Genomic DNA, 20788 nt, shown 5'->3' with positions numbered 1-20788 from the left:
CGTGGCATGTTTTCCCTCCACCGCACGCGGTCATGTAACAAATCAATAAACCTGTGCTTAGAAGTCTCGGCTGGCTCTATAGAGATTGTACGGTCACTGTTACAGTTACATCACCCTTGACCTGTGATAGAGACCCTCTGCAACATGGAAAAGGGACTTCAGACAACCTGACGGGGGAAAGGAGGACTCGGTGAATAGTTATCATCACAAGACGCAGAAAGAGGCAATTAGGGCACGGCTGAGGAGTGAGTCACAGATTTAATCAAAGTAACGTCACTTCACGCACGGGTGAGAGCCTGGAGAGCCTGGAGAGCCTGGAGGTGAGCCGAGGGATCCTGACAGTAATGAGCCGGTGTGAGCTTAAACGAGTCTGCAACGGGATTAAGAGGAGCGACGGCGTTTAATAACACGCGCTTTTTAATAACCCATTATCCAAAAGAGCTGAGTGCGGCGGCAACGAACGTGTGTGACAGTGGACATATCAGACAGCGACTTGATCTTGACAGTGGAAACTAACAAAGTATTAGTTGCTTTAAAGGTCCAGTATGTGAGGATTATTAACTCTCTGCTACGCAAGTCGGTAAAGCAAGAAAAAGCAATTATTGTCTTATACAAACATACCTATAGGTAGTATATTCAATGTCTACCCATAGACCCTCCTACATGTTACGCACTGGACCTTTAAAGCCCTTCTTTTGCCATTGCTTTGTCAGTAAAAGGCAACCGCTGCATTTACATATCCTGAATTGATTTTTTTAGAAGTGCATGTACTGGAAAATATCAGATTAAATAACGAGGGACCAAAAGCAAGCACGGGAAAGGGCAAACAGTGCGACCATGCGTAGACGGGAGCCTCTTCTGTGCTGTGCTGTGCTGTGCTGTAGTGTCGTCCTCTGAGGGTCTACTTGAGTAATCACAGACATAATCAGATAACATTTGAGTGTTTGATTCACGCTGGAGTGCCGGGCTGAAACGCGCCTCGGTAATTTCCACTAAAACCACAGTGACCTGCAAAATGGCAACTTAAAGGAGAAGCAGCGAGTCCACGGAAACAGCCCAGCGAGACCTGCGCGTCCAACCCGGCGCATGAGACAGTGTCATCACTTATAGATGATGACCTTGGAAACATTTGAAACATTCATGGAGATACTCGTCTGTATCTATCTGAGAGTAATGTTAGGTGGTGAAAACCAAAACGGCCAGTCTTGGAGGGTTGCTGTGAGGGACTCTGTTTAAACAGTGGCATCTTTATTTTAGAGGGGAGCTGTAAATCTTAGAGAGAGAGAGAGAGAGAGAGAGAGCAACAGAGAGACTATGTGTGTTTGTGAGTGTGACTGAAAGTAATTCACTCACAGCTCCAGAGGCAGAGCCCGCGTGCGAGCGCTTATGCTACTGGCGAGCGTCCGTTATCGATCGAATCTAATTTGTGCCTTCGACTGATTCCCGCTAATGTCGACAACGTGATCTCTGCGAGAAACAACAAATGGTGGGGAATTAAAAAAAAGAGTATAATTAGCTTAAATTCTGATGGGAACATGTGCGCTGTGACTGCTGTTTTCAGCGCTACACAGGGCAGTGGGAGGCCGTGCTAAAGACTCACACAGTCACACATTCACATATGCAGTCCGTGTATCGACACAAATCCCTTATCTCATCTCTCAGAGCCCAACAGAGGGCATGCATAAAACATGATTTGGATTAGAAAATGTCACGTTGGATGAAACAGTGTCCCAGTGAGTCCGCAGATGGACTGATTCAATACACCAAAGTTCCTTTGTATGTGCAGAACACTCCCGCCGCCATAGACTACACGATGGTGAGATAAACGAACAACACACATCTGTGCCACAAATAAAACACTTTACATTTATCCATTTTCTACCGCTTTATCCTCCATGAGGGTCGCCGGGGGGTGCTGTGCCAAACTCAGCTGATAGCGGGCGATAGGCGGGGTACACCCTGGACAGTTCGCCAGTCCATCGCAAGGCCACATATAGAGACAAACCACCATCCACTCCCACACTCACGGTCAATTTAGAGTGTCCAATTTGACCTAATTGCATGTTTTTGGACTGTGGGAGGAAGCCCGAGAACCCGGAGAACATGCAAACTCCATGCAGAAAGACCTTTGTTCCAACCCAGGCTCGAACCCTGGGTCTTCTTGCTACAAAGGCAAGAGTGCTAACCACTAAACCAACCATGCGACCCCATACACTTCCATATTGAATCATATTCAGTGCCATAAAAGTCCAGTATGTAAGAATCTTAAGGCCCTGGTATACGTCCCCAGCACAGCGCGCATGATGCAATGTGTATCATCGACCTGCGACGCAGAACCAGATTTTGGATCCAGCACATGTGTGAACGGAATTCCTGCCCCGCCAGTAGGTGGAGTATTGAGCCCCGCTCACCAAGCAGGAAAAACCTTTCGACAACAGAAGAAGTCGTCGCGAAGGATAGTCACCCGAGCCTCGACCTGGCGGCCCTCAAACTGGCTGACACCCCCGACTCCCCTGCCCGAGGGACCTTCAGCCACTCGAACCAGACGTGTCTGAGGGAGCTGTGTTGGCCTTAACATTTTTAACATTTTTATTCAGCTGCTGATATCATGGTCCAAAGACACATGGAAGAAGTGAAGAAGAGGTGTTTCAAATTAGAGGCACTGCTATTACTAAGCAACAAAAACCTGGGAGCTGCTAAAATGTGAACAAAGACCAGGTTAATCCGTCTTTGGTCCAGACATCAAAAGACGTGTTGGGAGCTCTCACTGCATTCCAAAAAACGCGGAGACATTTTTAAGATGCGAACACTTTGCTCTTGTCTGTGAGCGCTCCTGACACTGTAGCTGGCAATCATTGGGCAACTGAGGTACTGAGGCGATACCGGGGCAAAGTGTGTGTGGAGAGGGAATGATGGCTGAAGGTCTACGGTGTTCTCATCCACCTCTACCTGCGATACATCCTTTCAACGTCACTCAGCTTTTTTCAAACACTCTTGCCAATAAACCCCAAGGGTTTCTGCATCCGCATGTCCACAGAGGTTTGCGAGGATCCTAGCAATGTACGTTACACCATCCGTTCATTTCTGTGGTGATTCGCATAGACCCTACAGGCGCGACCACAACTGCGCACGCTCCCTGTAGTGCAACACTTCCCAGTCCAGATGGTGGCATGCTCTTGTTTCGATCAAACGAGACAACGGCGATGACGGTAACCACGGAAACTTGCTCGGGATTATGCGGGGGAGTCTACTGGTACCTACTCCCGTACCACTCGGCCCACAAATACAAGGAAATGAACTCTGGAGACACGTCTACACAGATGCAGACCATTGCTTTAGTATGAACGAACGGTGGCCATGTTGGCACAGAACGCAGTATGGCCAGGCCCTCACATACTGGACCTTTAATCTGGTATAGGGTCTACAGGAAAAACTCTTTTGACACGTTCATTATCATGTATTTATGTGTCTTCATCTCCTCTCACGCATGTCCACACTCATTGTTTCCCAGGGCTGAGCTTTCATCATCTGCCGTCAATTTAAATATGATGTTTTTCTGCTTCCTGCTTTGATCACATCACTCTTTTAGCCTCCACAAGTCTCAGCAAGTCATCATCCACCAACACCAACAGCACACTCCGGGGGGGCGGGGGGTGTTATGATATATTCATTCACTTTTCTCTCCTGAAATGATGTCATTATCTGTATAAGTCAATGTTGATTTAATTAAATAACACAAACAAATATGCACATACGCTTTAACGAGAGCACTGGAGCAGGTTTCCATGCGGAAACCACTTGTTTCCAAGGGCAACAGACAAAGATGCACAGCCTCGTATAGAGAGAGGCGCAAAGGCCAATATCATGCAACAGATTCCTCCCTCTGATTACACACACACACACACACACACACACACGTGTGATTTCATGTCTAAACAGCCAAATTGCGTCTTTCATTTCAAGTCATTTTCCAGCTGTTTAAGTTGTAATGGTTAAAGGTGCTTCCACACATTGACCGCTGCATTAGGTGCATCACTGTAACATCCACTCAGCCAATTGTACGGCCGGAAACTGTGCCAAAATGGCATTTTTGCCACGTTTTTATGCATTTCAAACCCCTCGAAAATGACCAGAAAGCCACATATGTAATAATAATAATAATAATAACAATAATCTGAAAGATAACAGTAGGTTTCTCGCACAAATTCTTGTGACGACAGTATGCAGAAGCCCACCTATGAACGCTGAGATGCCACTCAGGTGTCACAACATAAGGAGTTCTGTGTACCTAATAAAGTGGCCCGTGAGTGTGTTTGAAGTGAGTTTTTCTGATGATGTCGTATTAATAAATCATTTTTCAGTTTCCTTCTGCAGCTTGGATTTTTATGCTCTTTTTTTTTTTAAATGTGTGCACAGAATATAGATTAGCTTTAGATACAAGGACATGCTGCCTTTACTCAAAGTGCATTTAAAATGCATTAAAAAAAAAACACACACACCACGGCTCATTATACAGCTGATGTATTATTTATCATTTATAGCCATAACTGTCACAGAAGCTAAATCACCGCCGCCGTAAAGTGTAAAGAACAAATAGTCCTTTTAGACAATGATGATGCGGCCTTGGTTCAAACAGGGGAGAAGACCTCCATCCCACACACACACACACACACACACACACACACACAGCTCACACCCTGCCGACAGAGAGAACAGAGCGAGGCAGAGATGTTAAATAAACGTGTCGTCATGTCAGATGCTGTACACTGTGTGAGATCTGTGTCTATCTTTAGACGATGATTCTGTGCATGTGACTCACTGTTCCCGAGACATTTTCATTGCTCACATTTAAAACCGTCTCTCTTTCTTTTCCCTGTCTCATCTTTTAACTCTGAACTGAGTTACTCCCTCGTCAGCATCTCCAGACAAAAAACCCCCTTCCAGATAAAATAAAGCCTTGTGTCCCTTTGATGATTTGATGGATGAGGGAAACACAGCGAGCGATGAATGTGCTTTAATTCTACGTAAGAAGAGGTGAATACATGCAGTCCTAACTCAGCACCTTTGCGAGGAGCCAGCAGCTGATGTCTCGCTCCCTGTGTGTGTGTGTGTGCATCACGTGGCCTCTTCTGACACATGCTCCTTTCGCTCCTGTCGCCATGGCAACAGGGGAGGAGGGGGGGGATTCATTACCATTTAAAAGCTCGCCTGGTCGGCGGGTTTAACAATAACGTGTGTGCTTGAAGAGGGGAAACAAAAGCACTCGTGTCAATAGAGCGACACCTCGCCGGTTGCCATAGCTGTTATTAATTGGCGGATGGCGGCGTCTGATATGTGCTTAACCATCACTGGCTGTCATTGGCTGTGTCTGTTCTTCGCCTCCGCCAACAGAGGGACTCATTCATGGATGTCAGAGCGGTGTGGAGGCGGCTCGTGGACACGCGGTGGTGCTGTCGAGCCTCTGTAGTTCTCTGCTCCTGTGCAGTAACCCCTCAGGAGCTGAAACCGTGCATTTATCTGCACAGTGCATGCACAGATGTGTTTGGTTTCACATGACAAAGCTGTGATTGACAGCATTGAGAGACTGCGTTTTCACATTTTTGTCTTTCTTTTGGTTCTTAATTCATACAGTGAGAAGCTCCTTAAATTTTCATGTGGGGAAAAACCACCAAGCTGCCGGGAAGGGAGATGAAAGTGAGACAAGACTGTGACAGAGCACAAAGAATCCTGTGTGTGTTAGGTCACCGTTATACTTGAAGTATTGAGATGCCGTCCTCCCTACGAGAGGAAGGCAATCGATGAATCATCCCGTGACTACGCGACCAAATAGATATCGACGCCAAAGTTTTGCAGCCGCTGCTCAGCATCCATTCTGAAGTATTTGTCCTCTGATCTGTTAATCCCAATATGGTTTAATCCACATTTAACGTGAGTCGAGGTGCGTCGTGAGATAATATGTGCATAATCTCATTATGCATAAAGTGTAACAGTATTAATATGACATTAAATAGCAACAACTTTTACCCGAAAAGTCAGACTAATTCTAAAAACATGCACAGGAAATTTGGACAAAAAATGTCACATGTTTACTTCAGAAACTCTGAAATAAACACATCAAACATGTTTCTTTCTCCTTCAGTAATCGTGAAATGATCCCCATCTCGAGTGAATATGTTCTATAAGTTTGACATTTATGATGTTGGGCTGTGCTCGTCCTCACAGTCTTTTTGTACAGTAATGGACGGATGTTAATTACACACATGTACGTGTATGCACTCAGAAAGAATTCCTAAAAAAAAAAAAACAACTTAATACATGTCTCATCCTCAGGCTGAGATGTTTCACCATAGCAACCACCTCCACGAGCATGTCTCACATCCACCGGCGGTGGTAGAGAGAGATATTGAGGAGAGGATGGAGAAGAAACATTAGAAACATAAACAAATCTCATAACATCCAAATCTCCCACGGGCCCAGAGGCACAAAACCACCTTTAGCTCTAACGATTTTTAACTTTCATGTGGCTGCATGAGATTTATCATCCATGAATAACATGCACAGTCTGGAGGTGGAATATTAACGACAAAGTTATTTAAGACGGTGACAAGAAGGGAATGACAAGAGCCTATTATCCGAGAGTGAGAGTTAATGAAAATGTAGACAAGATGAGAAACAGGTCTTATAGTATAATCGTTTTTATTCCTTTTCTTGGTGCCAAATATCCACAGGTAGCACAACAAGACACAGCACGGCACGACACAACACGGCACGACGCGGCACGGCATATCTTACGCACGGCACGGTATGGCACACGAGATGCGTACAACACCATACGGCACGACGCGGTACAGCACAGCACAATACGGCACAACAGGATACGGCACGGCACAACAGGATACAATACCACATGACACGACACCGCACAACAAGGCACAACACATAGCGGCACGGCACGGCACAGCACGGCACACAAACAAGCGACTAAGTGACTTGCAAAGCAGTCGTTCTCAGGTGTAACTGAATCATTATAATTACTTCATCAAAACTATTTGTTCAGTACTTGCTCACTCGCCGGTCGCGATCAACCAGACTCCTCTGTTAAATATTGAGATTTTAGACATTTCTCCTGGTAATTGTTGGAGATCACACCACATTTTTAGCATCGTTAAATCTTTTTTAACTGATCTACAGTTCGGCATTGTTCGGCTTGATTCCTTCCATGGAACCTCACCAGTGCAGGTACTAAAAGAAGTACCTGAGACCAGGTGCTAGGCTAGTGGAAACGAGACACGCCATTAGTTTCAATGACAAGAAGGGAATGATAAGAGCCTATTATCCGAGAGTGAGACGAGTTAATCAAAATGTAGACGAGATGAGAATAAAGGTCTCAGTATAATCATTTTTATTACTTTTTATGGTGCCAACCATTTATCTGTAATGTCATTTCTCCACATATTCGTCCATATTTACATCTCCTTTTATAATCCCTCAATTTGTCTTTAAGTGTGTGATTATAAAAATGGAGATACTTCCACACTTGCTGCCACACTAAAGTGCTTTAGCGTGTGTTCTAATTGCTAAACGGTCTAATTGCTGAGCGACATCATATTAATATGAATGCTATGAGGCGACATTAGCATGGATTTGAAGCCACCCGATGAATCCAGGTGTGGTAACGTTGCTCCTTTGAGCTCCGTCGCGTCATCTTTGGGTGAGTCCAGCGTCTCTCTCTCTTCATCAAAAGCACAACTCCTCGTGTCCATTCATAAATGATGGCATCACAGTGTCTGTAGCCCTCTCTCTTTGATGCCTTCGCTGTCCCACTAAAGCAGGAGATGTTGTCGGGTGTGTCTCCTTCACATCAAAGTGGATTTGTGTTAAATTACCCTTTTAGCAGCAGGTGTGCCTTCAGAGCAGGAGTGTGGAGCAGCAGCTGTGGCCTTGGCTCCCGTACAGAGGTCTGCTCCAAAAATAAGAAATAAAAACTTTAACGTAGTGGAAAAATATTTGCTGAATAGAGCCTAGAACCTTTTTTTGGTTCCGTGATTAAGTGTGTCTTCTCTACATTTATCAAGCTCGACAATATTGTGAATTCAACGTCAAAGTCAGAATAATTTAAAAACAATAATAAAAATAGATGTTTCTTTGGGGGCGTTCAGATAGCATTTCTATTCCACTATTTTTCTACACACCCTTCAGTTTAGTGTAAAAAACTAAAAACCTGAGTACAGACAGAACTCATTCATTATCCTCATCTTGCAGGTTGCAGGATCCAGATCCAGTTTTCAAGGCTATTGCTATCATACATATCATCACCATTATTATTATTATTATGCTATAATTAAAAGTCGATATCAGTATCATTTTCATCAACACTCTCTGCTGCTGCTTATATAAATTACATTGTATTGCTATAAACATGTCATCATTGACTGTATAAACTTGATACAGTTGTATCTGCTCCTGCTCCCTCCCTCTTGTCCTTTCTCTCCCCCTTCTCTGCTCTGTCCCCCATTTTCCTTTCACCCCAACCGGTCGAGGCAGATGGCTGCACATCTCTGAGCCTGGTTTTGCGCTATACAAATAAAATTGAATTGAACTGAAGTGAATTGAATATCCCTACATATATAAAACAGTAATTTTGTTTTGATACTTTGGTATTTAGTGTTCTTAAGACTTAACAATGGTAAAAACGTGGGATAATCACCAACAATTACCAGAGAAATGTCTAAAATCGCGATATTTAACAGAGGAGTCTTTTTTAGCGACTCCAAAAACAGTTTTCTACAGTGATACACAGGGTTTTTGTTCATTCATTTGCATAAAGGTTCATAGGGATAAATACATATATTGGCTTTAAAGGTGCATCTTATTTTTTGATTTGTTCTGTTTTCATCACCTTTGCACAACAGCAACAACAGCACTGCTGCTGCTGCTGCAAAGAAGAAGAAGAAAAAACAAGGAAAGAAAAGGACTGTGTTTCATCATGTGTACACGATGTACTCGGTCATTTTCACCGGCAGATTGTGTGGAAAAAGCAAGCGCATGTTTCAAGAAATAGCTCCGTTTTTCAAAATTGCCACTTTACTCCACCCCTCGCATCACAGGCGGTTACTTCTCAGTCGGCAACGTCACGGTAGAGAGGAGAGAGAGAGAGATGTCAGAGAGGAAGGAAGTAGAGCTGAAACAATTCATCCACAACTATTTTGATAATCAATGAATCGTTTTGAAGCTTCTTTCATGATTAAAACAAGATTTCCCATTGTTTAAGCGTCTTAAATGTGAGTATGGATCCCTCACCACTGCAGACTATCCACTTAATCCACTCAATTCTGACAACAGAATAATGTGCCGATAATCCTTAAAGAGCCTTCAGCACTTGAGACGTGATGGGGGAACATACTAAAGCTGAGGAAGGAGCAAAATCCACCGCTGAGACTGTGAGAGAAAGAGCGAGGCTGTGCACGCAAGCGTGAGGCGACGCAGACCACGGACCAGCTGAGGAACAGGTGATGACACCACCGACACCTTATATATGTATGTATATATACATATATAGACCAGCTGAGGAACAGGTGATGACACCTCCGTAATTCACAACCGGCCTAGAAATCCACTGCATGTGATCAAGAGGTGATGACAACAGGAAGTGTGAGAATTAAACTAGGACACAGTACTCTTTTATATATATATGGGTTAGGGATAGGGTGTATGTATGTATATATATATATATATATATATATATATATATACATATATATATATATACACACATACATATATGTGTATGTATACATATATATATATATATATACATACACATACATATATACTATATATGTATATAAAAGTATACATATATATGAATTAAACTAGGACACAGTACTCTTTTATATATATGGGTTAGGGTGTATGTATGTATGTATATACATGTATATATATATATATATATATACACACATATACATACACATACATATATACTATATATGTATATAAAAGTATACATATATATGAATTAAACTAGGACATACATATATACACATATATAGATATATATATACATATATACACATATATATATATATATATATATATATGTATATATATATATATATATACATATATATATATATATATATATATATATATATATATATATATATATATATATATATATATATATATATATATATATATATATATATATATACTTTCCCTTTTAAGTCTCCTCTCTATTAGATTTCTGCTTGGGTCCATTCACGCTGCTGTAACAGCGTCCTCGTCCTCTCGCCAATCAACACCTGATTTTCACAGTATGATCATTTCCATTGTTCTTCATCCTCCACATCATCATCAACCACCACCACCACCACCAGCACCAGTGTGTCTGGACTCCATTGGGGATTTACCTTTGCAATGTCGCTGTTGCTTCTCTGAATACCTCCCCACTTGGTCCCCAATGCGCTTACGGCTCTATTAGGACTTTATCGTCACATTTAATGACTGATTATTCTTTATTTCACTTGTTATTTCACTCACAGGAGGCGCGTGACATTTAAATAAGGTTGTTAAAGACTCAGAAATCTGCCAATTGCTGTCAGAAGTGAGGAAGCTATTTCTGCGTGTGTGGTTACTAGAGAAACAAGTGGTCAGTGATTCAGCTGCAGAGTGGCAGCACGGCTGACAAGCAACACACGTGAAACTGCAAAGCAAGAGACAGGAAATAACATTTCACGGCTAATGGGATTGCTAGTTATAATCACAGAGGCGTTGCAATGATCCCAGAGTTTAGCTGAAGTGGTGGTGTTTGTGCACAGGCTGTCAGAGCAGGTGGAGTGGACACTGCTGTCACTTCAGATCCGTGTCTGTCTGCACGACTTTGGCTCGCTGCAAAATACTCGGTTACACAACCACCGTCTCGGACTGAATGACTGATGAATCACTCTCAAACCTTTTGTTTGGGTTTTCTGCAGTTTTATTCTGCAGTGACTCCTTTTCTAAAAGCCGCCCACAAGTGCTCCAAATGCACTTTGTAAGCCCTGGTGTGTACAAAATAAACGTCAGTTACTTGTCATTCACAGAATACTGTGTTTTAGGGCAAGGGAGGACAAAGAACTGAGTGTCAAGTCTCCCACTGTGGCACACCTGCATCGTATGCTGAACAGATGAGAGCATAACACGAAGAAATTCATCTAAAGAAGAACCTCCGGACCGTTATTCAAAGCCTCTCAAAGTCAACATGCAATCCAATAATAATGTGGCCTCTTTCCCTCATCTTTTTTTTCAAGAGTCATCTCTCACTCTGAGAGGAAAACACAATACCTGGTACAGCTGGGGGAATTTCGAGAGCAGATTTCCACGTTAGCAGAACGTTCATTATCAGAGAGGGAAGAAAAAGAAATGCAGGCAAGAGATGGAAAACATAATAGTGAAAAAAATAGTGAATGAAAGATTAATCAAGTCAGGAAACTGTCAGGAAACCTTAAAAAATGCTGATCGGTGCTGGAAATGAACCAAAATGACTCACTTTTAATGATTTCTTTGTTATCCAGAGCCTAGAAATGAAGAAAATATTCACATTTAAGAAGCTTAAACAATCAGAAATCTTGTTTTAATCATGAAAAAACCTTCACACCAAAGAAGTCGTCGATTAATTTAGTAATCGATTAATAACCAATTAATCGTTTCAGCTCTAGATGAGATTAAAAGACTAGTTGGTTGAGTTTTTATGCTTTTAAGTCCCCACAGTTATTCATTTGGCCCAAACTGATGATTTTCTCCGATATGAAAAGAAAAGCCTGTGAATTCTGCACTGAGCTCTTACAGCTTTGACTTGTATCTGCTCAGTCCAGCTTGCCCCTCCATCTCTAGGAGACAGTGTTTACTGTGTGTGTGTGTGTGTGTGTGTGTGTGTGTGTGAGGCTGTTCATACACTAAGTACAAACAGGCTCATCCATGAAACACCAGGTCCTGAAAGAACACATAATACAGTTAATTGTTAACAATTTATCTGAAGTTTTTTTCATGATTAAAACACGATTTTTGATTGTTTAAGCTTCATAAATGTGAATTTTTATTTCATTTCTTTGCTCTGGATAAGAAAGAAATCATTAAAAGTGAATCATTTTGGTTTGTGGACAAAACAAGACCTTTGAGAACATCATCATTTCCAGGTTTGACGAACACCGATCAACATTTTTTAAGGTTTTCTGATATTTTATGGACCAAACGATTCGTCGAGAAAATAATCGACAGCTGCAGCTCTAGTCATGTGCAAAACTAAGATTTACTCCCGTGTAGAAATCATTCTTCCGTCCTTTATCTACTCCACCACGTCTGCCCTGAAGGTCGCTGAGAGAAGAGCCAGCTAACGTACGGTATCACAACATACGGAGACAAACATTCACACCTATGAGCGCTTTCATGCCTACAATTAACCCCTAACCTTGGACTGCGGGAGGTCGGTGACATGAGAGAAGAATCTCTCTTCCCTTTGTCACAGACAATCGACAGCGCTGCCACCACAATTATATATGACTCAGCTTCTAAGCCGTATATTTTCAACTCAAACAAGGTTCCATTTTGGACTTTCTTTCTACACATATATGTGTATATATATTTCTATATATGTGTATATATGTGTGTGTGTATATATATTTCTATATATATGTGTATATATTTGTGTATATATATATATACACACATGTGTATATATATGCATACACACATATATATAGAAATATATGTATATATATACATACACACACATATATATACACACATATATAAACATATATACACATATATACACACACACATATATACACATATATACACACATATATACACATATATACACACACATATATATATACATATATACACACATATATACACATATATACACACACACATACATATATAGACACATATATATACACACACACATACATATATACACATATATACATATATACACACACACACACATATATATATATATATATATATATATATATATATATATATATATACAGGCTACAGTAAAACATAAAATTAGCATGTGCTCATTTATGAAATGTCAGACAGAAGAAGAAGTGGGATTTAAAGGGAGGATTTTAAAAGTCTCTTGGGTCTGGGAGGTTCTAATAAAGGTTCTAATAAAGTAGAGGGGGAGACTGTCAGTCTGGTTGTAGGAACCTCCAGCAGCAGTTGGTCAGAAGACCTTAAAGGATTACACAGTTAGCTTTCGCTGTGGCAAAAGTTGTCGTCAGGTGTCCGATGAAGAAATAAAGTTGGGTCAAGGTTGATTGCTGGAGCTTGGTCTACTCTTTGCAAAGAGAGAGTCAAGATGGACAACTGCTCAGAAGCCAGTCAAGGACGATTCTGAGGTGCATATCTGTGCAGCTGGGGAAGGTGGGATGCTGGGATGTGGCAACGCAGGGGCTCAGAAAGATACAGAGGGGCCGCACCATTGAGGGATTCAAAAACAATTAACAGAAGTTTAAAATCAGAGAGTGACGGGAAGCTAAAACTGGTAGGGGTCGATCTTGGCTAAGAGGCGGAGTTGGTAAAAGCTTGGTAAGGATGCCACCAGGGCGCCCCAATCTCGGATAGATGATTGACGATGGATGGACGGATGGACAATCCATTCGTCCTTCCCATTTTGTTGCAGAAAGTGCACCCAATAGCAGACAAGGTGGACATCACCATCACCATCACAAGCCACGTTAGCACCTCGACAATGTCAGGCCTGCCCACCATCAAGCGTTAAAGCAACACGTACGTAGAGGCTGCTGATGTGCTCACATCTGTTTCTCTGGTACGTGCGACTGCTGCAAAATAAATCTGTAACTACCACTGGCACAATCTACAACTGTGTGGACACAGTTAGCATTACTTTACTCACAGCACTGTGAGAAATCCGAGAAGGCTGCGGACCACAGGCTCAGGCAGTAGCAGCAGCAGCAGCAGCAGAACCCTCTTGGGATTGTCCAGGAACCTATTCAGAATACCAATTACACTGCCTGTGCTGATTCACACAGTGTTGTCATGGTAAAAACTTGCCCTACTGTGCCGCATCTACAGTAGCTCTAATAAGCAACTGTGCTCCAAACGGGGAAAAGGAGGTGAAGACGTGGTTCCGTGGTCAGCGTGTTGACACAAAGGATTCATGCATCTTTATTGAAGCTGTGATTTGTATGATATTGTGACTGCATACACACGACTGATGGGATATCATTGCAGCCTTCAGTGAACATCCTCAAGCATGCTTCATTCATGTTACAGCCACTTTGAAGTCATGACTACTAATTAACTCATTAACTCGAGTATCTCATTCAGACTTACTACTCGTCCTACGTCTCACACCCACACACGCAAGAATTTCATTTCTCCAACTGACTATCAGCAGTTTCCAAAATGTTCATTTCATTACATTTCAACTTCTTCAAGGTTGAATTTATGTAAAAAATAAGATAACTGATCAGAATCAGACCTGCTGTTTAGAACCTGGCTTTTACGATTTACTACAGGACAGTGAACGCAACACGCAGGCTGCTGACGCCATCCATCGTTTTCCTCTTCAACCACGGGTCTCAAAGTGTGGTACGTGTACCACCAGTGGCACAGGAGCTTCCTCTGGTGGTACTAGGATGAAAGTATAGAGAAATTTTCTTCTACTGTAACAAATTACAATTAATCGATTAATGGATTATCAATCAGTTACTAAATTAATCGACAACTATTTTGATAATCGAGTTTCTTTCATGATTAAAACAAGATTTCCTATTGTTTGAGCTTCTTAAATGTGAGTACAGCATTTCTTTGCTCTGGATTACAAAAGAAATCATTAAAAATGAATCATCATTTTTGTTTGTGGACAAAACAAGACATTTGAGAACATCCTCATTTCCAGGTTTGACGAACACCGATCAACATTTCTTTCTGATATTTATGGACCGAACGATTCATCGAGACAATAATCGACAAATCAATCGATTATGAGAATAATCGTTACTTGCAGCTCTATAATAAATTAAATGAGTCACCTTATCTCTCGCTCCATCTTGGGAGGAGGAAGAGGAGGAGGACGAGAGGATAAATCGGCCTCCTGTGGAAAGTCTGTAGTTAACTTTCCTATTCACGCCGATCCACGACATCTCGAAATAAACCCTGATGTCTGGTTATCAGTGGTTAGAGTTCAACAAGAGCTGACGATTAATGGCGAGTCTGAAATGGTAATTGTATTATATTCATATGTGTTGGTGGTAACTCATGCAGTAAGACTTGTGTTTATGGGGCGAGTAGCTGCTTCCTCCTGGACGTAAAAACATAAACATAAATAAAGGCGACAAGCACCTGGGTGACAGTCAGAGGTCAGCGTGCACTTCAGCTTTAACTGTGTCAGGTTCGGTTGAAAAATATGTAACGCTCGTCAGGCCGAGCCAACAGCGGCTCATCAGAAAACATTCAAAAACACGACAACAAGCGGAGACTGCAATCCTAATCCTCGCTAAAATGAACTTAATCTGGGTTTCCTGCACCATTCTTCGCGTTTCTTTCTAAATGAGACATATTTGTTGTGTAACAAATAAGGTGTGGAAGGACCAAAGGACCAGCCGTCATCTTCTTCTTCTTCTTTCTGCTTCTCCCTTCAGGGGTCACCACAGCAGATCATGTGCCTCCATCTTGTCCTCTCTCTTTTACAACAACTGACCTCCTTCACCTTCCTCTTTCCCTGCCCGGCAGCTCCATCTTCATCACTATCGCTCCTCTGCATGTGAGCAAACCATCTCAACCCCCCCTCACTAACTCCACAAGGTCTCATTAATTTTGGCATTAGGATTCAAATGAAATGAATCACCAAGTCCTCCATTTGCTTATGACTGATTCTTCCTCATAATCACATCATGGCTCTACAGGACGCTCCTTGAGTCCATGCTACATACACCTGTTTGAATTTGCAGCTTAATGTGAGGTCTTGACAGATGTTTCCACCGCTGTACCACTGATTTTGAGTCTACTGTAAATGTAGATGAACTTAATTGACACAGTGGGCACCATTAACCCACTCATAACACTTATAGGTACAACTTACGGCGTGTTTCCACCGGCTCACCTCGCCTCGGCACGGCGGGGTAAAGTTGCGTTTCCGTGCCGTCACAGGAAGAGACGTCCGGCACCAAGAATCAAGCCGAACAAAGCCGAACTGTAGATCAGTTAAAGAGACTTAACGACTCAAAAAATGAGGGTTCGTCTCCAACGATTACCAGGAGAAATATCTAAAATCTCCATATTTAACAGTGGAGTCTGGTTTATTTAGCGACAGCGCCGCTAAGACCCTGCCGCTGTGTGTCAGTCAACCTAAACTGTGCCGTGCCGTGCCGAGGTGGGACCATAGTGGATAAAAGGGCCATACGATGAGGATTGTTGTGGTTTCCTCGTCAGTCCACACACACACCTCATCTTCATGTACCTTCATTCACTGAATGTGTTGTCAGTGGACTCAAACACACAGTATGATGATAAAGCATCAATCTCTTCTTTCACCGTCAATATAAAAGAGTTTCAGGAGAATTTGGGCTAATGTCAATAATGGTTTTTTTCCAGATTTTAATGCACCTTTAAGGTCCATCAACTTTTGATTGGTTCCTTTGTAATCTGGTGACTTGTTTGATTGATTGATTGATCAGAAAGCAACAGTCAAACATTAGATACCATGAGCAAAGGTGAGTATTGATCCACACACACACACACAGAACAAACAGGTCTACATCTGTCAGCAGCAGCAGACACATCATCATCTCATCATTCAACTACTTGCGCGGGGGGGGGGGGAGTGGGTTGGGAGTGGACTCGCCACGAAGCTGTAGCCGCGTCAACCTTTTACAATAATCCGGTGTGTACATACATGTCCACAGTTGCACGCGCGAGCTCGCCGCTTACCTGTCATAACTCCATCTGCTGTAAGACATGCTCCTGTTGCCGCTGACTCCTTCCATGTCTGTCTGTGTGTCTGTCCGTCTGTCTGTGTGTGTGTGTGTGTGTGTGACGTGAGTCTGGACACAAAACAACAACAACAACACAAAAAAAACAAAGAAAGGAAAATAAGCAGCAGCAGCAGCAGCAGCAGCAGAGAGTGAGACACCTCTCCTCTGCTCGCGCACCAACACAAACACGAAGTCACGGGGATCGCAGTGAAAGTGAGGGCAGCGCAGACGCCGCGCGCAGACACTCCTATAGGCTGAGAGGGGGAGCGCGTGGCTGCGGGTGGGTGCGTGCGCGCGCTGCCGCTGCCGCTGATTTCTTATTTCATTCACGCGGCGTGGAGACTTGAGTCCCCGCTGACTTTGTCCTGCGCGTCAATAATCTCGAACTGACTTGACTTCACACTCATGAACGTGGATGGATGGATGTGAGACTTGGTTGCTTTTCATAATTGACCGGAAGCAACACTCACAGTCCTTTCACTCATTGGCTGATCGACACGTGAAGGCAGGTGGTATCAACGACTGTATCACTGTAAAGATCCACTGTGTAATCTGTAACTTACAGCAATTGGCCTTGTTTTCCAGAGTCGAACCCACAACCTTGAAACTTGACAGAGCGATCACTTTTATTTATTCATTTTGCAAATGGAAATAGGGGGATCCTTCCTCTTATACTTTTGTTTGGTTCATATATGTGAGAGCTTTCCTCATTCATTCATTCATTCATTCATTCATTAACTGTCAATCATCTTGCTGATAAAGAAACATTTAATTTAATTTTACCACAAAATATTGATTTTTTTTAATAATGAAGGATATTTTTGGTGACGAGTGAAAAAACGAGAATCTATATTATAACAACAATGAGATCATTAGAAGTCATGAGAGCTTGGAATAAACTGGAAAGATGCAGGCGCCCCCTTGTGGAAATTCACATATTCACATGTTCACAGCTCACTTACTGTAAGTTGCATCACAGTTCTCTCAATTATGGAAATGAACCAAAATCATCACATTGCAGGTGGATTTTAATTATCGTTATATTGTATACTGTGCTATTCCTAACACACACACACACACACAGTCTGGTTTCCAGGACTTCAGAGGACATTACATTCACTTGCATTCATTTCCTGGAGAGTTAATCTAACCATAACTACTACTACCTAACCCTAACCCTGTTCACCTTAAAATGTAATAATTCACATGATGTGACTGTGTGACGAGATGGAGGTCCCCACAACATGAGCAACACCTGAAACACACACACATAAGAAATAGTCATGTGGATATTAGAGGAGGTGTATTCACTGATGCAACATTTTTGAGTTGCTGAGAAACATACGTGCAACCTCCACAAGTCATTTTCCCTTTGCTGTCATTTCATGCAAATTAGAGAAGGTCTTTTCTTGTGCAAACACAGCTCATTTCACTGCTGCTCCTCCATTAAATGGGAATCTGCTCTGCACTCTACTGTAATTCTGTCAGGCTTCAAACCAAACCTATCATGAATGCAGGGAGGAGAGGTGGGAAATCAGGGGAGGAAAAAAACCTATTGAGGTGCCATTTTAATAACACAAGAATATAATACCTTTCATTTTCGATAACAATGAGACGGTAGAGGGCTAGCAATCCTTCCTCAAGTCCAATTTCCTCTTTGCTTGTCTTCACAATCACAGCCAAGGCGACGGATCGGACCAAATCTGACTAAATGTGATTAAAATAGAAGGAATTGACTTGTCCCGTGTTCATTTTTTCTTAGTCAGTTGAGAGATTAAGAGTGCATGAGAATAAATCCCAGTGTGGACGTTGTGGTATATGACAAAGTGGATTATACTGGATTCCGTGCATCGATTTTTTAAAGTTAAAAGAAAGATTCTGTTCCCCCGTCTGGCTCAATGACAGATTTTTATTTTAGCACCAAAAGCTAGACACAGGGCAACAGACACTGATGATGAAGAAGAAGAAGAAGAAAACCAAAATAGAATGGTATATGATGTGGATGCACACTCGGGTTTGCAGTGACTTGGGTTTTTTGAAGTTCTCAGAATCATTTCTAACCCGCTGATCCGGCACGTTACACTCCCAGATAAATATTAATACGCCAATTTTCACCGTTGATGACAAGAACCTCTAATTTTGTCGTCTTGAGTTTGAAACGAGACTTAAACACTCGGCGTGTTCACTTAGAAACATAGAAAAATACTCGTCGATAAGAAAATAATGTATAAAAGTAGAGTAGAAACATTTAATCAAGTCCATTATTTCCATCGTTTTTGATTGTTGTTGTTGTTTTTTTTTTCCTTTGTTTATATTACAAGACAATGGTATATGAAAAAAAACAAACTGCAGTAGGGAAGGCAGAGGAGTGTTGTTTGTGTCCGGTGATGAGTGCTCCACAGGCCGCAGGTCCGCTGAGTTCATGTCCCACTGGAGACTCCAGGAATTCCAAAAACAACAAAAGCAACAAGAAGAAGAAGAAAACAAACAAACAAACACATTGCCACTGTGTTACTGGAATGATAGAACAAGTCACGTGATCTGTTTTGTGTCGAGTAAATGTTAGAAGTTTACAATCCTGGAATGATCTGAACTAAATAGAACTGCTTGGATTTGTGAGCGTTTTTTTTGTCTTCGGAGCGTTCGGAGGAATCTGAAGCGACGGCCGCGATGATGACGAGGGGATCGGAGCCTGCCGCGGTTTCTAAGACTTCAAAAGACTCCACAGATATTTGGCAAATCGAGATGCAAGCAGCGACCACAGACAACGCAAAGGATCCATCGCAGAACGGCAGAGGAGTTCTGTCACCGTAGCTTTAAGGGCTTTCTAGGTATTATATCTATATACATACTTATATATATATATATATATATATATATGTTCACTTTCATTATCATGTGTAAAACCAAACTCGACCTCACACACTGTACTGTGGTGATTTAATAGGGTTATTAGAAATACACTTTGAAAATCACAACAAATGTCACTTATGTACAGTAGCAGATTAGCACATGGGAGTTAAGGGCTGGATATGGCACGACATACACAAAGCTCGATAAGATAATCTCTCTCTGCTCTGATCACACGTCGGAAACTAAAGAAAAAAAGTCATTAACATTCTAGATACTGTATATATATATCTATAGAGAGAGATATATATACATATACATGTGTCGTTTTCATTCAATCTCGGTAGCAAACGTCACTACAAGGCAAGAGAAGTCCTTCAGAGTACAAAAAACGGTAAATTTGTCAGGCGGATTTCGAAGGCAATGTTTAGTGTTGGGACTCTCTCTCGTGGGGGATTCGTCAGATTACGGCGGTGTTTCGATTTTGGCATTGCCACTTGTCCATAGTGAAGTCCCCCGGGGGGACGGCAGGTCCCGGTCCTGGTCAGAGTGTCTCAGGACAGGCCGTCTGCAGTGATGCACGTGGAGAAGGCAGCGGGGTCGTCGGTCATCCGCCGTGGATGTCATGTCAGGCAGAGTGGGCGTCGGGGGGGGCGGGGGCGGGCGTTGGGGGCCGGGGGGTAGCTGCATGAGATACAGTGATAATAAGGCCGAACTCAGACGATCACACAATGGCAGCCGCTCTTGTCTTTCTCTTTCCGCGGAGGCTCTGGCGACGGTGGACATTCCTGTTCTTGGAATTTCCTGTGAAAACAGAGTAAATCTGGATTATTTTATTCAAACGTATTCATTCATGTTCTTTAACATTTGTTTTTTTTTTATGTGCAAAAGTTTTACCGTGTTCCGCATGTGTGTAAACATACGCTCAAAACCTTCAATTTCAG

At 42.2% G+C, this 20788-nt stretch overlaps 1 protein-coding gene across 1 annotated transcript in view; it reads right to left on the bottom strand.

The window, feature by feature from the left end:
• Positions 1–18883: 18883 nt before the first annotated feature.
• The window catches only part of rras2 (RAS related 2), a 30490-nt gene continuing 28585 nt past the window's right edge, over positions 18884–20788 (bottom strand). The window contains exon 6 of the mRNA XM_044030025.1: positions 18884–20648. Coding sequence (XP_043885960.1) covers positions 20561–20648 — 88 coding nt within the window. The 3' untranslated portion in view covers positions 18884–20560. The remainder of the gene's footprint in view (positions 20649–20788) is intronic.

Source organism: Solea senegalensis, linkage group LG7 (genome assembly GCF_019176455.1).
Source record: "Solea senegalensis isolate Sse05_10M linkage group LG7, IFAPA_SoseM_1, whole genome shotgun sequence".
NCBI lineage: Eukaryota > Metazoa > Chordata > Actinopteri > Pleuronectiformes > Soleidae > Solea > Solea senegalensis.
This window is presented reverse-complemented; position numbering and strand designations above follow the sequence as displayed.